A 20,633-nucleotide genomic window follows, 5' to 3' on the forward strand; every position below is an offset into this window, starting at 1 on the left:
AAATTCCCCTTTGATACATTGAGGCAGTGTCACCTGGAGAGAGTGGAAGAAGAGTCTGGGGTTAGAGGAGATTCTAAATAATGAGTCTTCTAGTACATATTCATGGTGTTTTTCTCAATCAGCCTTGATGTTCTTTAAAGTGCCCTGTTGTCAAAGTGCTCTATTGTGAACTACAGCAATTAGATTGGGCTTTAAAGACAAAACAAAACAAAAAAACCAAACCAAACCAAAATAAAACAGACAAACAAAAAAACAAAACAAAACAAAACAAAACAAAACAAAACAAAAAAGCCTATCTTATTACTTCAGCTTTTTATCTCAAGGCTTTGTGTCTATTTAGCATGGTTACTCGTTTATTTTGGATCCATATGTTTTGTATAGAGCACACAGTCCCAAAATTCTTTTTAAAAAAAGACTCAGAAAATTGAGACGTTTTCCCAAACTCATTCAGCTAATTAATGATAGAACAATAATCAGTTCAAATATTTAATCCCTAAATGTGCTTTGTACATGTCCATATGGCTGCATTGATTGTTGGATTCATAAGTGAGTCATATTTAACATACAGAGATGAGGACCTAATGCTTATAATTTCTTTAAGAAGAATTTGGATTTTGAGATGGAATAGAGGTAATTGCTTCATGATTTTTTTTTTTTTAGATCTTTTCTGTCTTTTCTTTAGTTTTTTTAAAATACATATAACAGGTTAGCATTCTTAGAGATGTTACAGAGATAGTATGAAGTTCCAGTGTGTGCTGTTCACTTGCTTTTTCTGTTACCAATGTTTATTATTAAACTACAAAAATCAATAAAAATCATATGTAATCTAAAAGGAAAGAAATGTGAGAACAGTATGTCAGCTTAAATGTAGTGATCATTTTTCTCAGTTGACTCATGATTAAGGCAAGATGTTGCTTCTTGTCCAAGGTCAGAAAAAAAAAATCAATGGCACATGAAATTAGAAACAGAAGTAGATGTGTTAAATTTGGATTATGAACATGAATGAATTAATGTCTTTAAAATGACTTCAAAATGTATGGGCTTCTTAAAAATGGGTTGGCTCTTGCTGAGAGATAAATCATTGTTCATATTGAACTTGCTAATCTACTTTACAAAACAAGTTCTGTCATTAGCTGCTTGTTTATTTGCAAGATGGCCTGGCTTGAGATTCTAGTTCATTTGGACACTGAGTGAAAACATACACGTTTTCCTGGTTTCAAAAGATGGCATGAGTTCAAATCAGATGCAATCCTAGCACAGAGAAGGGGAAGTGGACACAAAGTCACATCTCTAATTGGGAAACTATTTGCAATTGGTATCTGCTGGGAGAGGGAAAACCAATTTTCTCCAATAAAGTGTGTCTATCCACTGGGTATACCTATTAACTACACTCCAGCTTAGGCTCCAGTGGTTAGATGTCCAAGACAAAACACACTGTGTTTTTCCTGTGCTTGCCGCTTTAGTTTGGTGTTGTTTGGTAGTTATTTTTTTTCTCTTATTTGTTTGTTGGTTTTCTTTTCATTCATTCATTCTTTTTTTTTTTTTTGAAAGACATGAACTGTGTAAGATTTTTAGGAAGTAAAAATTATAAATAATTGAATGGGAGAAGTATCCACAATAAGCAGCATTGCTGATTGTACATCTGTGTGATGGTTCATTCTTGTCTCCCAACATCAGAAAGCTAAGTCAGGGGGACTAACAAAGGTGTAAAGCAACCTTTAGCTATACAATCAGTTTTAGAGCATTCTAAACTATAGAACTAGCCCCTCCCCTTTCTCTTATCTGTCTGAAAATAAAGTAAAAAAAAAGGCATCTGTTGATATGAATAATGTCAAATAACATTAACTGTTTTTTATCTAACTATGGTGATCCTAAAAAGTGAGAGATTTATGTAAATACAAATGAGGATCTAGAATTGCAAACATTAACATACTCATTATAAAGAATAAACAAATTAGTGGAGAAAAGTTCAATTAAATTTACTGAATTACTTAAAAAACACATTCTATTGATTATAGGCATGTAATCTTCCATGTTAAATACATTCATGCAATGAAACATAGTAAGGTCAACAGAGTCCATTGTAAATTTCAGTCAGTGCAAAAGTAGGAACAACTCTTTTGTTTTTGTTGCTATATATAAGAGTTTCATGGCAAAATTTCCTTTCTAAATTTGTATAAATAAATTTTTATCTTTCCAATTGAAGTTTATATATGAATAAACTAAATATAATGAGAAATACTTTAATAACAAATTTTAATTTCTTGTTATTTTGTAATATGAGGTTTTATAAAAAATCTATTTTAAATGTGAATGGGGCCTTTAAAGTGTACATGTAAACTTTTTTTTTTCTGAGCCAGTAACACTCTAGTTACTCTCTGTGACTTTGAGCTTTTCTCTAAGGTGACTTCCCAGATGCTATATAATGAAGGGCTTAGGACACTTAGCTTTGTACAACTCATGCTCAATCCTACCACTTGGTCTTGAGTATATTATTATATATATAAAGTTCTAGTTTTACTGAAAAAAAAAAGGAGAAGTCATAATATTGGGCATTGTGGAGATTAAATGAGATTCTGATGTGTGAAGCAGTATATCATACACTCATCACGCTGAAATTCAAGAATATTAATTTATGCCCAAATATAAATGATCTTTATAGTTATCCTTTATAAAAGTTTTGGTCTCTTTATTTTATAACAATAAACACTAATAATTATTGACTGTCCAGTGGCCTGAGATTATTCTTTTCTTTAGAGTTTATGTTTTAAATAGAAACAATAGTAATAATTATAAAATAAAAATTAGAAAATAATAATAATAAGTTACTTATTTGTGACCCTTGTTTTGCTAAAGTACCCATTTAAAATTATATTTGCTCTAAGCTGTATACTCTCTATCTCTCTATTCATCTATCTATCTGAATTATTTCTAATATTTATGTCACAACATGAATAACTACCTTCATTCATAATAGGGGCCTTAAAACTCTTATCTATTCTATCATTGACACATTTTTTTCCTTGTAACTTTTCTTTATTACTGTAAATTATAAGTTGAAAAATATTTTCGGAACATCAGTCAGAACACAACATCAAAACAGTAAGAGAACTCACTGTATGAGTGCTTCTATGGAAATGGTCCATTGGTGGATTATGGGTGCTTGACCATTTGAAAATGGGGCAATTTAGTTTCTGAAACATTTCCTCATACTCAAACTGATAGACCCTGTTTCTTTGTTGTGAATTAGTTATCAGAATAAAAAGAGATTAGGAATGTAAATAAGACACATAGAGACTTAGAATAAACCCAGGACAAAAGGGATCATTCAGAAATCTTCATATTAATTTTAATTCTTAGGAAATAAATCCATGAATTATTTCAGGTTTTGTGATTTTCATTATCTCATTTACTTATCTATTGATCACCGATATATTTATCATATAACTGAATATCTGTCTCACTTCTTCTTTATTGTTAATATCTGAGAACAAGTCGAGAAGCACAGCCATTTGACTGCAGCACCAGAATAATTGGGGTGCACCATATTGCCAAGTTGAAAAGATAACAGAAATAACTAATGTGAAATAAATGTGGAAGTTCAACAGATTATAAGAAAAAAAAAGTGTGTAATCATGCAACTTCATGGACAGTGACTACACATACAAGCAAATGAAAGCAGCTGACCACGTACCCACACACCTTGGCAGAGGTGCACTCCACACTCGCCGGCCACCGCCAAGACAGATGATCTCTGCAGAACCTTCCAGTCGGTAACCCAGTGAGCATGAGAAGGTCAGGGTGTCACCAACCCCAAAGCTGAACCCAACTCGGCTGCCATATTGAGGGATTCCAGGGTCTTCACAAGGTTCAAGGTTATACTCTGTAAAGATTGTATAAATCACCCAGGGAAAGAGTAATGAGGGATCATTTTAAATATACATTTCTTATATTTATGGACTGGCTGTATTATGTATAAAACCAGGAATATGTTAGGGAGCACGTGTGTGTGTGTGTGTGTGTGTGTGTGTGTGTGTGTGTGTGTGTGTGATATTTAATAACTAAGAATATTTTCATGTGTGAAATTTATTAAGGATAGGAAAACGTTACCTGAATGAGAAGCTGAAAATGTACCTGTCTGTCTGTTAATATATTTTTAGCATTAGAAATCTTTTCCACTTCACAGAGTTTTGAATTATAGTAATGACATGAGAGATGTGTATCTTCAAACAAAAGTAACATTTGAAATGAAATCATTATCAGTAAGAAAAAAAATACAATTCACTTAACCGGTTTAATTTAAATGGTGATGGCTCTTGTGACTCTAGAATCAGGCATTCAATTAACCCACATTCTGAAAAACATCTGTCTTCAGATGGAAAAGCTGATGTAAGATTGAAGTACCCCCACACTGATAATGATTACTTGATTGATTTACAGAGGAGCCATTCCCAGGCAATGAATGAAAGTGGTGAAAATGCATGACTAAACCATTTTCAAGGTGTAAAAGAAGGGTTGTTGAAACATTATAATTTATATGGAGCTTAATAAGAAACAACTTCCGTAAAGAAATTTCTAGTGCTCTTTTCTACCAGTAATTATGGTAAAAATAAACGAGGATTTTTTTTTTTCATGTTAAATTTTTCTGGAATTATTTGGTTATATCTTAAATAGCTAGATTAAATCATTTAAACTCATTCATAGACTACCGCAGTTATACTAGTAGCTAAGTATTATCATAAAACAGTTAAATGATGATTTTAAGAACAACATTGGCACTTATGTACATGAACACATGTAACAACTTTATGGTAGAATAGAATTACATTTGCATCGTTGTATGTGCATTATTTGTAATAATTTTAGTGTTCTCAATTCAGCACACAATTTACTTCCTAATTTGTTTCTATATAGAGAACTAGCTATATATTTATCTTACTATAATTAGAAAGTATGACTTCATGTGGTAGGTGGACTTGTTTATGCTCCTTGGCCTAATAATAACTTTTCTTGGAACTCAGGTCATACTGCATATGGAACCTGGAATCCAGAAATCTGTAGGATATTCACGTTGGAATTGAAATAGTGCAATAACATAAGCTTCCCGGCCCCAGGGACAGGTCCAACGCCAGTCAGGGCTCACTGTAGAGCGTAGCAAGGATAGTCTTTGATTTCATGCTTACCATAAGTACTGATGCTGCAATGGGAGGTGCTGGGAAAGATGCATTTCTCTCCCTCACATTCGGGCTACAACTTAGAATAAATTGTTTCCATTAAAAAAGGTTATTCTACTCTTTTAATGAAAGAAAAAGTGACAACCCCACATGAACTTTTAGGCCAGGAGTTAAACTAACAATATTATTGGCCTTCAAATGATGCTGTTGTGCATGAAAGTCTTTTTTTTTTTAAACCTTTTTTTTATTCTTTCTTCCTTGTAAAGAGTATATTCCAAAATAAGAAAAGCAAGTTTATTTTTATCTTGATCAGACAGTATATCTTTATAAAACACACAAAACTAGATAGATTTCACTAGTTTAAATTACATTTTCTTTTTGAGTCTAACTGAAATACCACAAGAGTATTGTACAGTTACATATAGTTAGTTATAATATATATGTTTATATAATATTTTTATGTACAGAAAAACCTACTTTAATTTCAGTAAGTATTTTAGATGGTTTTGGCCATTATAATGCCACATGAGTTTAAGATAAAGAAATTAAATGGTGATAATTTCAATGATATTTTAGATTATTTATTCATTTGTTAATTATTTATTCACCTTTTCTTTAGTGTTTTATAATGTGTGGCTACAGACAATCTTCAATGTATTACAACTTTTCTGAAAGTTTTAATCTTTTAAACTTTAAAACTGTTTCATCTTTTGTGCAATTTTCCCGTTTTTTGTTTGTCATGTTAATAAAATTTTATAAACTTAATTATTTTAGGTTTCCTAAAATGGTTCACAACTCATTATTGTCTCACCAGAGAATGTGATATTGAATCCTTCATATGATATTGAAAAGTCTGAAATGAAGCGCAGCTGAGCCCTGAAGTTTCCATAAAGACCAGCATTGATTGTCGACGGAAGTTCTGAACCAGTGAGGCGTGCCAGTGGTTGCGTAAAGCTACCATTCTCCGTGATGAGTAAATAGTCATGATGGTCTTCTAAATGAAAAGTGTGGAAGCTGAACTGCACACCTGTGAATAAAAAGTAGGAATATCAGATTTACGTGGGACAAAGCAGATTGGTACACCATAGAAAACTGCCATCAACGCCGGGCGTGGTGGCACACGCCTTTAATTCCAGCACTCCGGAGGAAAAGGCAGGCAGATCGCTAAGAGTTTGAGGTCAGCCTGGTCTACGAAGTGAGTCTAGGACAGCCAAGGCTACACAGAGAAACCCTATCTTGAAAAACCAAGGGGAAAAAAAAAAAAAGGAAAAAATGCCATCAGCCGAAATCTTGCTTTTTCTGGAAATTAAATACACTGTTATCACATATTGTAAATGCACAGCATAATTATTGTCCTTTGTGTTTCTCTCAGTTTAGTTATGACCAATATGCTGTACAAACCCCAGAAACCATGGGAAAATGTCTGAAAAACAATAATCTTATTTTTACCGTTTCAAGGAAAATATCTATCCTCTGCAGCTTTCTGGAGTCCCTCCTACAAGTCTTCTTTTTCGTCTCCTGTCTCCTCAAACAGCATAAAAATGGTGCTTAATGAACTAACTTTCGGCTTTCAAATAAGCCTAAGACTAGTTCAGAAAAAAATAAGCAAGCAAGCAGAGGGAGCTAATATTTGTTAAAGAAGTATAATTTCTCCTTAATTATAGATCTAAGGATTCTTACAGTTGGATGATCTTCAGAGGAAGAGACCTACAATTATAATTTGTTTGGTGGTTATGTTTGTTTTTTATTTATAGTTTCTGTGGCTGTGTTATAGTTTTTTCATTTTTAAATATTTATTCAGATTACATCCCAATTGTTACTCCCTCCCTCGTATCTTCCCTTTTACACCCTCCCTCCCTTTTCTGCCCTATTCCCCTCCCCTAGACCTCCTTCAGAATGACACTTTCTCCCCCATCATATAATCACAGCCTATCAGGCCTCATCTGGATAGCCTGCTTCACCCTTCTTCTGTGTGTCCACCTAGCCTCCCCACCAATGGGAAGTGATCAAATCCGGGGCACCAAAGTTCAAGTCAGACCCAGTCCCTGATCCCCCAACAACTGTGGAGAATGAGCAGTCCATTGGCTAGATCTGAACAGGGGAATCTAGGTTCACTGCGTGCATTGTCCTTGATTGGTGCAACAGTTGGTGTAGAGATCCAAGCTTATGCAACAATGTAAGAAATGATTAGGGTTTTCCCAAGGAGTTGGTCATAAAAAGAATCTCTCTCCATATCTTTTTCCTAGACACCAATAGGAAGAAATCAATGTGGCCTGTGAAAGGTTAGACTATCTTCCTCTCCAAACTTTAAGTCCTTCAAGTCACTTTGCCTTGCTTTTGGAACAGCGCTTCAAGTAAACGTTGCTAGCTCTTAAAAGAAAGTTACCTGGAGCCTCATTCCTTGGCATGTAAATACCGATTTAATTAACACTTACAACCTGTAAAGACATGAAACCTTAAGTGTTAATTAAACCACTGTTTACATAGCAAACAGCGTGTAGCCCTCCATTTTCTTGTATAATATTAGGCAGTTTATTTTAAAGTCCCTTAATCCACTGCACAGTGAAGTAATAGGATGCTTTCTTTAATTTCCCAAAGAAACTTCTGTATCTGAGAAAACAGCACAAACCAGGTTTATAATATTAACAAGCTCAATGCTTCTTTGTTTTTCTTATTCTTATTTTAACGATTTTTGCTAGTAGTATTTAAGGCACTACAGGAAACTATAGCAACCCATGTATAACCCTACCCTCTCAATAAAATTAAAAGCACTTTTTTAATAAAAACACAAATCCACATTTGCCAAAGAGATTTTACTTAAAAATTCTAACATTATTTTTTCATTGTTACTTTTTACTTTTTATTTATTATGGTTTTCAATAGTAATAACACAATGTAATAATAACAATGTGTTAACAGTTATAAGCAAGACACTTTAAGCAAAACTTAAAGACCAGTGTTTGCTTCCAGGTAAATAATTTTGGATCACCATCACTTTAATATTGTGGATAATAGTCTTTCTAGGGCTGCTCTTTTGATGAATTGTCTTGTTAATTTTCTAGTCCAATATGAATAGCACCAATTGTAACTACTGTAGTCCCACATCACCTTTCACTGGGATGTTTATTATAAAAGATATAGATGAGCATCTACATGCACAAAGTACAATTTTAAGGTCTGCCTTTATGATGTGAGACATATATAATGTTCTGTTCCTAATAATTTGGCATAGAAGTGTCCACAGAATGGTTATAAATTATATGGAGCTCTAATAATAATAATACTTTATAACCAAGTATATGCAAATATGAACTAAGCACCATACAATGGTGATCTCTTTCAGGTTTTATTGATGAAAAACTCCAAATATTATTTACTATACTATAAGAAAAAGCAGGTGTAACACTAGCAAAAATTTGATTTTAAAATGTGCATGTTTTTCACATTGAATTTTACTTTAGTACTTACCAAGTTTTGGACATTAAAAATGGCTAAAATTAAAAATGGACCCAAATGAATACTTAAATGATTATTTAGTATTCTTGAATAAAACAAAAGTACCTTTTCCATGGGTTACATCAACTGTCCATGTACAATTCAGGGAGTTTGGATAAAATTCCGGGTAACCAGGTGATAAGATTGTCCCACTAGGTCCTCTCACATCTCCTCCACACAACGCTGAAAACACAAAGAGAACAGCACTATCAGTCTCCGTTGGAGAGGCAGAGGCTGAACAAATCTCTCATCCTCTCTCTTGAAGCAGGATGAGTCCCATTATGTTTGTCTAATCAACTTCCTGGTAATAAGAGGAGTGTGTAAAGACCTCTTTCAAATCCAGCAAAATCCTCTCATCCATTGCAGCAGCAGAGAAGAAAAATGGATTAATAGTCTCACAGAATTATCACTGGCCCCAAGAGAACAGAGCCCTGTGTCGCACATTTGAATGTGAAGTATATCTTTACCCTTTTCTAATTATAAGCAACATTTGCATACATTGATGGTCAATTAAACATGAGTAATTAATTGTTTAGCAGCTTCTCTTATTAAACGCTAAGAAATGAGTTAATTATGTAAAATTGTTTCCTATAGATTCCTGAAGGGATGTGTGTCACACATCATGGGATTCCTTTTAAAGCAGCGAAGTAAGATGTGGCAGCTTTGAAGTCTTTGTTGCTCTGTATTTCACTGAGAAATGAAGATCATAAACAAAGTGGGGTCCTTGCAGGGACACAGGCGGCACAGCTATCCTGGTGATAAAGTCTGTAAGTAAAAATCTCAGAAGAGTCAAGGCAAATAAATGTTTATGATCTGCCGCTGAATAAATTAACTGAATCAATATTCAAGTACTTTGGGACAACTGTTTATATACTCTACCATATAAAAGTCATCAGGGCCTATATTACGCATTGAAATCAAGTTATTTAATTTTATTTGTTTTAAAAATTAAAAGAGACCAATAAACGACATAGGTGAGATTTACATTCTCCTCTACATGAAAAGGCAAACTCCTCTGGATATGTACAGGGTAGTCAGAACTGTAAACACAGCATGTTTCTAGGCCTCTTTTCCCCGAGATAGTCATTTCCAGTGAGCTTTGTCCTTGTTTCCACCATGACAATTGTTTTCTTTCCAAGTATCAGTGATGATACTGGGTAGATGCAAGACAGTCTGGCCACTCACAACTCCATCTAACTGGGAAAGCTGAATCAGTGATCCTTAAGTGTTTTTAAGCATGAAAGCTTGAACTTTAATACTTATAGAAAATGTAAACACAGCTTTGTGTTTATTTTTCATACATACACCTACAGAAGTGATGACTAGGACCTCTTCGGGAGTTGACTTAACAAGCAATCTTCCTGAAATGAAGCACATTCTTCCAAAACATAGATATTATTATCAAATCATTATAAAATCATGCATGAGTTGGGAGATTATCCTCATGCTTAGGGGCAGGTGCAGTCTGTCATCGCTAATTACTGATTTTTCAGTTTCCTCTTGATGTGTCATAAATCTATATGCTGCTGTTGTGATTCGTCTCACAACTATATAAACCATTCTAACTATGTCTTTCTGATAATGATATTACTAAGATGAATTATATTTACTTTCCTATTATCATTCTTTGGTTCTTTCTGTCTATCGGTCTGTCTGTGTTCTCGTCACGTCTCTCCGTAGTGTCTCCTCTGTCTTCTCTCTCTCTCTCTCTCTCTCTCTCTCTCTCTCTCTCTCTCTCTCTCTCGTGTGTGTGGTATGCACATATATTGCGGATATATACAAGTGTTCATGCAAATGAGTTTCTATGTGCTTGATGTATGTGGAGGCTGGCAGTTGAAGTCATGTGTCTTTCAGCACTGTTATCTCCTTTGATCCTAGAACTTTCTGGTTCCACTGCTCTAGTTAGGTAGTCTCCCAAGCACTAAGATTACAAGCAGTGCCAGTTCTGTCCCCGGCATTTACATGGATTCTGGGAATCTGAACTCTGGAAGGTACTTTACACATTAAGTCATCACCCCATATTCCCAAACTTTGAATTATTTTCTTAAATTTTATTATATTTGTCCATCGAACCCTCTATCCTGGAAAACAAATGAAAAAAAGAACCGTAACCAATAAAGGATTCTGTGATATGTTTAGTGAAATGTAGTTAATAAAAATGACATGCTGGATTAAAATGCATTTATCTTATTGAAAGGATGTGAAATTTGAACAAAACTTCTCAGACAATAGCAACAACAAACCCTAGAGAAAGTGGGTCAGCGAGTGTAGTTAATTTGTAATACTCCTTCCCATATGATGCACTTTATAGTGGTGTCACTAAAGAAGAGATTGTAATCACACTGGACTGTAGGTCAAGTACTCTCAAATTTGAGACAGGCGTATTACTTGGACTCTCTATTTTGAGGTTATTCTGAACGACATATCAAGACTCCTAACCTACGAAAGAAACGACAATATCATTCATTTTCTCTGTTGGTCATTTAATTCTCTTATCTCAAAACCAGTTTCTTTTTTAATTTTAATGTATTAGTATTATTTTGACTGATTTGTGTATTCCATGTTCTCATTTCCAGTCATTTCGTATGTTACTCAGCCTGTTTTTCGCCACCACCATCAACCTCCTCATTTGCATGCACATATTAATAACTTTCATTTCTTATGTGAGATAGTTTTACATTGCAATTGCCAATGATGTACTCAATAAGATTATCATTGATAAGAGACTGAGTAGCATGAGAATTCTTAAAATGCACAGTGACATATCTTAATTCTATATAAAAACCTTATGTGGAATGGCTAAGTCTTAATATCAGCTTATTTATAAATAAATCTCTCATGCTAGTTTTCAATATAAAACCTACCACTTCTATTTGATGAAACACATGTAGAAAGAGGAGATTAACAGCTAATTAGACCCAATCATAAGACATCTTCAATATTAAGACCATTTAGTTCATGAAGAGTTTTTAAATCCAGCTGGGTTTTTTCTTTGTTTCTTTGTTTTTGCTTTTCCAGACAGGGTTTCTCTGTTTAATAGCCCTGGATTTCCTAGAACTCTCATTGTGGACCAGGCTGGCCTCAAACTCAGAGAGATCTGCCTGCCTCTGCCTACGTAGTGCTGGGATTGAAGGAGTGTACCACCAGTTTTAAAGATGTTTTTATTTGTATTTATTACTGTGAGTGTTTTCCTGGTTGTTTGTGTACACATGATGTATGTTCCTGGTGTCCTTTGAGGCTAGAAGATGGTATCAGTTTCTCTAAAATGTGAGACACCTAAGGTTCTGAGCTTCAGTTGCTAAGAAATGTGTCCACATCCTCTGCAAGATTTGCTTGATTTCTGAGCCACCTTTTAATTAACTAAACACTAAGATTTTATATTTTGTATGATTTGTGCATTATGTTGGGGCATACATTTTTGGTGGCTTAAATGAGAAATGTTCCCTAAAGTTAGGGTGTTTAAAAACATGATATCTAATTGGTGATGTTGTTTAGGGACTTTTAAGTAGTACAGTCAGGCTGAGGAACATATATCACTGAGAGAGAATCTTGAGATTTAAAAGTCTCATCTATATCACACTTGGAGTCTGTGTTTCACGCTTGTAGTTCAAGATGTGAACTCTCAGCTTTTTGATCCTGCTGCCATGTCTGACGGTTACAACCATGCTGTCCTTGATGCTATGTACTCTATCCTCCATAAATAGTAAGCTAAACACAACAAGAAAATTTGCTCAACCATGTTCATAGCAGCCTTATTCATAATAGCCAGATCATGGAAACAGCCTAAGTGTCCCTCAATAGAAGAATGGATAAAGAAACTGTGATATAGCTATTAAAAACAAGGAATTCCCGAAATTTGTGGATAAATGGATTGAGCTAGAAATGATCATAATGAGTGAGTTAACCCAGAAGCAGAAAGACTCAAATGGTATATACTCACTTATATCTGCATATTAGCCCAACAGGCATGTCCCACGAAAGCCTTCACTTACCAGGAAACTGAGACAGAGGGGAGGACATTCTAGTGGGACTCTAGATGAGAGAAGCATGGGAGAATGGCAAAGTAGAAGGATCCAGAAGGTCCTAGAAGCCTACAAGTAGAACACTATGATAGGCAGATTTGGGCCCAGGGGTCCCGCTCAAACTAAGGCACCAGCCAAGGACAATACAGGCGGTAAACCTTAAGCCCCTACCCAGATCTAGCCAATGGACAGAACATTCTCCACAGTAGAGTGGAGAGTGGGATATGACTTTCTCACATACTCAGGTGCCTCACCTTTGACCATGTCCCCTGGAGGGGGAGACCTGGTGGCACTCAGAGGAAGGACAGCAGGTTACCAAGAAGAGACTTGATACCCTATGAACATATACAGGGGGAGGAAGTCCCCCTCAGGAACAGTCATAGGGGAGGGGAATAAGGGGAAAATGGGAGGGAGGGAAGAATGGGAGGATACAAGGGATGGGATAACCATTGAGATGTAACAAGAATAAATTAATAAAGGAGAAAAAAAAAACAAAATAGTAAGCTAAAATGAACTCTTTCTTCTACAACTTGTTCTAGTCCTAGTATTTTTATCAGAGCAAAAATGATAAATAGAACAGAAATGAAACAGTAACATGATGTATTATTAGTGTAAGGTGTTTATGAAAGCATGTGAACACCATGTATGGGTTGCAACACACTAGTAGCATGTTCATGTCCTCACTTCATAAAGGACCATCAATTACAGTCTAACACAGGAGAAAATGAAGTAATCTACTTAAAAACTGGATGCAATTAGCTTGTGTGCAGTCCCTCTCAGTATCAAAGACCAATGGTTAACAGATGCATAATGTGGAGGGTCAAAAGAGCAAGATGGAATCCATCAGAAGACAGGGCTCTATGGGACTTTAAGAAAGGCTAGCTTAGGGGCACAGCTGTGACGCTGGCACTCCCGAGTGTCTAATAGGAGAATCCAGTGTTTGGAGACCACTAGATGCTTTGTAGGTATATCTTGTCTCAAAAAGTGGGGGCTAAATCAAAGTAGCAAACCAAAAAAATAAAGCAAGATGGAGACAGAACCGGAAAATTCATCCACGTAGATGAAGTGCACGAGTCCCACTATCAGTAATTTACACTCCTTTCCCCAAGACACACAAACCCACTATGCATTTCTTACAGGAGATACAACAAGTAATAACCTCAATTCAGAAGAAAGACTTGGCCGGAAAATGCCATACATTGAATTCCAGGTTAATTGTAACAGCACTTGGAGATGAGAACTTTGTTCTTTGTTGTTGTTGTTGTTGTTGTTGTTGTTTTTATGTAGTTATTCATTTTACATTTCAATCACAGCCCACTCACTCCCCTCCTCCAGGTCCCTCCTATATGTCCCTCCCTCATCCTCCATCCCTCATCCCTTGCCCCTCAGAAAAGAGGAGATTCACACCCCCAACCCCACAAACACTACCCAGCACTTCCTGTCTCATCAGGACTGTGTACTTCCTCTTTCCCAGTATTCTGGCAAGGCACCCACCACAGGGTGGAGTGATAGAAAGGCGTGCAACAGAGAAGATGTCAGACAGCACACATCCCCTTTCTGCTCAATTCTTAATAAAAATTAATGGTGGCACTATAGCTATACTTTTCTTTGCCTGCTTTTTAAGGTAATGTTGCCTCTTTTTCCTTTCTCTCTTGGTAAATATTTATTTCTCACACCAACTATAATGCTTTATCATGGTTAACAAACCTTGTATTTTTATGCAATGTTCATTTGTATCAGCCCTAGGGGACAATGATCTCCTGACACGGACAAGTCAGAGCATTAGAAGTCCTTTACTGTTGTAACTGGTGTGGGTATGGACTAATAAAATATATTTCCTAGGGTTTTTCATACTGAAACTTTGAACAGCTCTTAATCTTTTAAAAATTTGAACATTTAAGTACAAAATGCTGTCTTCCTGGGGTGCCCTCTATGCTTATCTACTTTCACCTTGGAAAAGCCTTGTTTCACTAGGTCACTCAAATACACAGAGAAAATCCTCAGTGGAAGAGGAAATTGAATTTTTGCTTATTGTCAGCTATGACTCATGACTGCCATTCCATTCTGCTCTTTTAGACTTGATGAGCTGAACCACAATTTGTGCTTTTTCTTTTTTCTTTTTGTTTTTCATTTATTTTTTATTTTTTATTTTTTGAGACAGCATTTCCCTGGGTAGCCTTGCCTGCCCTTTCTTGGACTCACTATATAGACCAGGCTGGCCTCGAACTCACAGTGATCTGTGAGTGCTGGGATTAAAGGTGTGTACCACCGTGCCCAACTTGTGTTTTTAGTTTTTAAGATCAGTGAGTGTATGGCTTTTGTCACTGGCGTTCACAGCATGCTGACTAATCCAAATGGTATCATATCAAATGCAACGAAGGTGTGCTGATGTTTTGTTTGAGCCCTCTGATTAAAAAAAAAAATTGGCATAAGGCAGCATTAAACTATGATAGTGCTGAAAATACTTAAATATTACGTCATAAAATTAAAAATGTCATCATTGCACTTGAGAAGGACTAAGTCCAGGCAATTGAGAATCATGCTGTAAATAAGGAGTCTAGCTGGAAACCAAATAACACAGAGTTGAACAGGCTACACTTTGTGATGAAACACATTTGACAGTACTTCTCAATCTTAGGAGAGGTACTTTTCAAAAAGAATTTTATATGCTAGAAACTGAATTTCTTTTGACTAATTGTCATATTTTTAAAAAGCAAAAAACTGAGCAAAGGCTACTGTCATGTTATTTGCTATAACAAAGAACTTTCCTTTTTTTTCTTTTTTTTTTACTTTATTAATTTATTCTTGTTACATCTCAATGGTTATCCCATCCCTTGTATCCTCCTATTCTTCCCTCCCTCCCATTTTCCCCTTATTCCCCTCCCCTATGACTGTTCCTGAGGGGGATTACCTCCCCCTGTATATGTTCATAGGGTATCAAGTCTCTTCTTGGTAACCTGCTGTCCTTCCTCTGAGTGCCATTATAGAACAGTCTTTATAAATTTGCTCCAAAATTCTATACTGCAAGCACTCTATAGCTGCCACTATTTTTTCTAAGATAGAGTGGACGTCCATGAGTCCTTCAGTACATTTGCATGATTAGCATTTTCAACATGGGTTTGTTCCAGCCCACAATACATTTAAAATGGAAATAAGTGTGATGGTTCCTCAAAAAGCTAAAATTAGGTGTACCACAAAATCCAGCTATACTACTCTTGGGAATATGACCAGGAGGTTCTGCGTCCTTCTACAGAGGTGACTGTTCATTTGTGCTCCTTGATGCTCTAATCACAACAGCCATGGAATGGAAACAGATTAAAAATTCACCAATAGATGAATTGGCAATTAAAATGCTGTACATTATGCAATGTAGTATTTATTATTCAATTGGTAAGAAAAGTGAAATTATAAAAATTCCAAGTAGATGGACAGCTGGAAACAATCACTGTGAATGAGATAACACAGACGCATGTGGATAAAGAATTTTTAGGCTTTAGATATGTGTGTTTTATTTCAAATATCCGTGGAAAAGGCTTTGAAGGGAAGGAAAATAAAATACACTTTTATAGGGTTAAAAGAGACTAGTGGAACATGAAAAGTTAAATGGCACAGAAGATGTAAGGGCAAGGGAGGGAAGGAATTATAGAGAACAGTTGACATTAAAGTTGATAAGGTCTGAAAAGGTCATGAAAAAAAAATACTGCTATAGGAGGTTCTTCAAATATAAACACATACAAATTTTGAAAACCAACTTAAATAGTTACCATATAATGAGGCAGTGATTCCCTCCTTAGATACCATTATTAAAGCCAAACGGCATGAGTGGCTTAAGTCAATGGCATTGTTAGCAACTGAAATGAAAAAGTCTCCAAATAGCACAGGCTACTCCCATTGCTCTGAGTTACCCTCTATAATTTGATGGTTAAACACTATTGGTAGGACATCATGTAGAGCCAGACATTGTGGCACATGCCTTTAATCTCAGAACTGGGGAGGCAGAGGCAGTTGGATCTCTGTGATTTCGAGGCCAGCTTGTGCTACAAAGTGAGTTTCAGGACAGCCAGGGTTGTTACACGGAGAAACCTTGCCTCAAAAAGAAAAACAAAAAGGCATCCTGCATTTGAGAACATGGAGAGATCAAGCTGGTGTTCACCTGGAAGACTAACTCTTACTGGTTATCTTTTAAATTGCTGTAAGATGTTATACACACTAGTAGAGGGGGAAAGGAAACATCAATCTTATCCAGCTGAGAATGCTGAGAACTATTATAAAGATCTACCCTGATAAGGCATGCCCACTAGTGGCTTAGCAGCATAAATTTCTAAGAAAAAAAAATCCACTTTTTAATTGGATGTTAGGCCAGTTCTGTTAGTTGGATGTTATATCTGGCATAGTAATCAGAGCCAAGAGCCTGTTTCTAAACAAGACATAGGCCTTAGAGGAAATTGTACTAGTATTACTCTGCTAAAGTGATGTGGTATTAACCTGCCTCCTAAAGGACCAGTCATTATATCCATAGATTAATGTGTCTTTCAAATTTCATCAGTGAACCTTCTTTTGCAGGAGTTGATGATGATCACAAAAACTTAATAAGTCAATGTACAGAGAATAAATGGCTATGGAGTGCTCAATCATAAGCAGAGCATCTATATAATCCTGTCTTCTCCTAAGGTGTAGGAATCACTGGAGGAAATGGATTGGAAAGATAGTAAAAGCCAGATTTTTTAGGTGATGAAAAAATTATTTTCTAGACACAGCATGTCGGTCACACATATGAACTCACAGTGGTTGGGTAATCATACACAAGAGCTGTCAAAGATCAAGGTTGAAAAAATATTCAATAATTAAAGGAGAAAGTGGTCATGAAGTTTCATACCTAGATGAGGAACTATTAGTCATTAAAAACTACCAAGAAAGGAAGGGCTGTTTCCTTTAAAGATATGACCACTGGTAGGACTAACATCCTTTAGTGGACATATGCAGCCCTTCACAAAGGAGACTTCATGGGTTTTCTTTAAAATTCAGGATATCAATTTGGGATGGTATGTATTAGGATAGTGGATCATGGAGGAGATTGGAAAGATAGATGAATATGATCAAAATATAAAGTAGGAGGTTCTCCTCCAAGAAACAGTATATATATATATATATATATATATATATATATATATATATATATATATATATATATATATATACTAACCCTTTAGTATTACTTACTATCAGTATTCTTTCTTTTCAAGTATATTTGATAAAATTTGTGAAAATTCAAGGTATACTTAGCCTCATGTTTACAGAATCTGTATCAACTTCTTTAGTTTATGACTGTGCACATTGTTTATTTATTTATTTATTTATTTATTTATTTATTTATTTTTAATTTTTTTCACCTTTATTAATTTATTCTTGCTACATCTCAATGGTTATCCCATCCCTTGTATCCTCCCATTCTTCCCTCCCTCCCATTTTCTCCTTACTCTCCTCCCCTGTGACTGTTCCTGAGGGGGATTACCTCCCCCTGTATATGCTCATAGGGTATCAAGTCTCTTCTTGGTAACCTGCTGTCCTTCCTCTGAGTGCCACCAGGTGCACATTTTATAAAATGGACGCGATCTTACCATCACAGGTTGGGAGTGGATGACTCCACCAGTGGTTTTTTTCACACAGAAGGGGCTCTTCGTGGCTCAGTCTGTATCCTGGATCACAGCTAAATGAAACAGTTGACCCAATGGAGAAATCATGGCCATATCGACGGCCATGGACAGGGATGCCAGGGTCCAAGCAAGAGTATGTGTTCACTGTAACACCTAAGAAACACAGGTAGGAAAACCAAGAATGAGATTGACTGGACTCAGATTTGTTATAATATTCTTCTTGAATACCAGATAAAAACTGGCTTTTCTTTACCTAAATCTCTAAAATAGCAACATAATATGATCTTTAAAAAAATTGTGTCTATGGGGCCTGAAGATGTGATATACTAAATGAATTATGGTAAAATTTAGCTAGCCAAGTGATTTTAATAGTTTCAAGTTAAGCTAATTTTTATTTCCTCATTTTACCATCCAACTAGTGAAATACATGGATGTCATTCCTTTATTGCCTCCCCCTTGTACTATATGGATCCTTGATATATGAAAAGGATTAAAGAAACAATTCATAATACATTACTGAAATTGTACTTAATATGTGTTTTAAAACAATAGAAATGCTACAGAAATTAGAGGATATTAGATATTAGTATACTAATAACAACTGTTAATTTATATTACAATGTATTTGCTCAACTATTTTCTGAAAGATTTCTAAATATTTCCAGAAAACAGAATTTTCAGAAGTTTATATTTGTGTTATATCCAATGACACAAAAGTGCTCTGACTTCTTTTCTTATTTTTGTAGAATTTTTTAATTGGAATTTTAAAGTGAGGTTGATAAATACTACATGTAATAAAGTTGTTTGAATATTTTAACCTCTGATTTCATTATACATTCCTATTCCTTGTATCACAGTGTTGAAGTTGTTGTCTGTAGCTATAGATTTGTTGAAAACCCATTATAATGTCAAAATTATCATCATCAAAAAAATCAAGAAGGCTTAATTCAGAACTAATTTTTAAGCTTCTAGTAGATAGTTCCCAGAAGCATTCTTGAAATATACCTGTATTTAAATTTGGGTGAAACTCCATAATAACCCAAACTGTTTTCCTTCCCTTGGGAAAATTACACTGATACAACAAATTAACTATGTTCTGAAACATTATAAATATGTTTAAATTTGTATCCGTTGAAAATTAAAAGTGCTGCTACCTTATTAGTAGAATAGTTTCAAGTTTCACATATTTTTTTACTTTTCTTGAACTATTTTTATTTTAATTTTTATTAAAATGTACTTATATTCTTTTCTCCTTTCTCTTTCTTCTCTCAAATACACTCCCCTTTCTCTCCCTCCTTCCCTCTCTCTCTCTTTCTCTGTCTTCTGTGTCACACACACACACACACACACACACACACACACAACTCACATACACACACAAATACACAAAATATAACTTGCTCGGTCTTGCTTACATGTATATAATCTCAGGAATAACTATTCGGTATTTGATAACCAATTTGGGGCTTTATTGTTGTGGAGGGCTATTTCTCCCACCCTAAGCATTCCTTAGTTGCCTGGAGTTCTTTTTCTGTGGGTGAGTAGCAGAGACAGACTGTAGAGACAGACTGTGCGACAGAGGACCAGAAAGTTGCTAAGACTATGTCTGTTAGAAATGACAGGGAATTACCACCTATGCTTCCTCAATAATACGGCTGTTTATAAAAAGTACAACTTCATGATGCTGAGAAGCTTCTGTAAGGTAGAACATACTGTCAGCAAAACAAAGCAAAATGCCCACAACTGGGAAAAGATCTTCACCTACTCTACATCTATAAACATCTAATATACAAAATATATAAAGAACCCAAGAAACTAAACACCACCAAACCCAATAACCCAATTAAGAAATGGGGCTCAGAACTAAATAGAGGAATAATGAATAGCTGAGAAACACTTAAAGAAATGCTCAGCATCTTTAGTCATCAGAGAAATGCAAATCAAAATGACTCTACAATTCCATCTTACACCCATCAGAGTGGCTAAGATCAAAAACTGAAGTGACAGCACATGCTGGTGAGGATGTGGAGAAAGTGGGGCCCTCCTTCATTGTTGGTGGGAATGCAAACTTGTACAAACACTTTGGAAATGTATCTGGTGGTATCTCAGAAAGCTAGGAACAGGGTTTCCTCAAGACCCAGCTATTCCACTCTTTGTAATATACCCAGAAAACGCTCCAGCACACAATAAGAACATATGCTCAACCATGTTCATAGCAGCCTTACTCACAATAGCCAGAACCTGGAAACAACCTAAATTTCCCTCAGTCAAAAAAAAATGGAAAAAGA

The 20,633-nt window shown here is 35.4% G+C and overlaps 1 protein-coding gene across 5 annotated transcripts in view; it reads right to left on the reverse strand.

Moving 5' to 3' along the window:
* CSMD3 (CUB and Sushi multiple domains 3) overlaps positions 1-20,633 on the reverse strand; it is a 1,109,294-nt gene that overhangs the window by 374,770 nt on the left and 713,891 nt on the right. For all 5 annotated transcript variants that reach the window (XM_084749143.1, XM_084749142.1, XM_084749141.1 and 2 more), the window contains 4 exons: positions 18,310-18,498; positions 8,736-8,852; positions 5,986-6,201; positions 3,695-3,883 (listed from right to left, as the gene is read on the reverse strand). In XM_084749143.1, coding sequence (XP_084605269.1) covers positions 3,695-3,883; positions 5,986-6,201; positions 8,736-8,852; positions 18,310-18,498 — 711 coding nt within the window. The remainder of the gene's footprint in view (positions 1-3,694; positions 3,884-5,985; positions 6,202-8,735; positions 8,853-18,309; positions 18,499-20,633) is intronic.

The sequence above is a fragment of the Acomys minous genome, assembly GCF_964271855.1.
Source record: "Acomys minous genome assembly, chromosome: 12".
NCBI lineage: Eukaryota > Metazoa > Chordata > Mammalia > Rodentia > Muridae > Acomys > Acomys minous.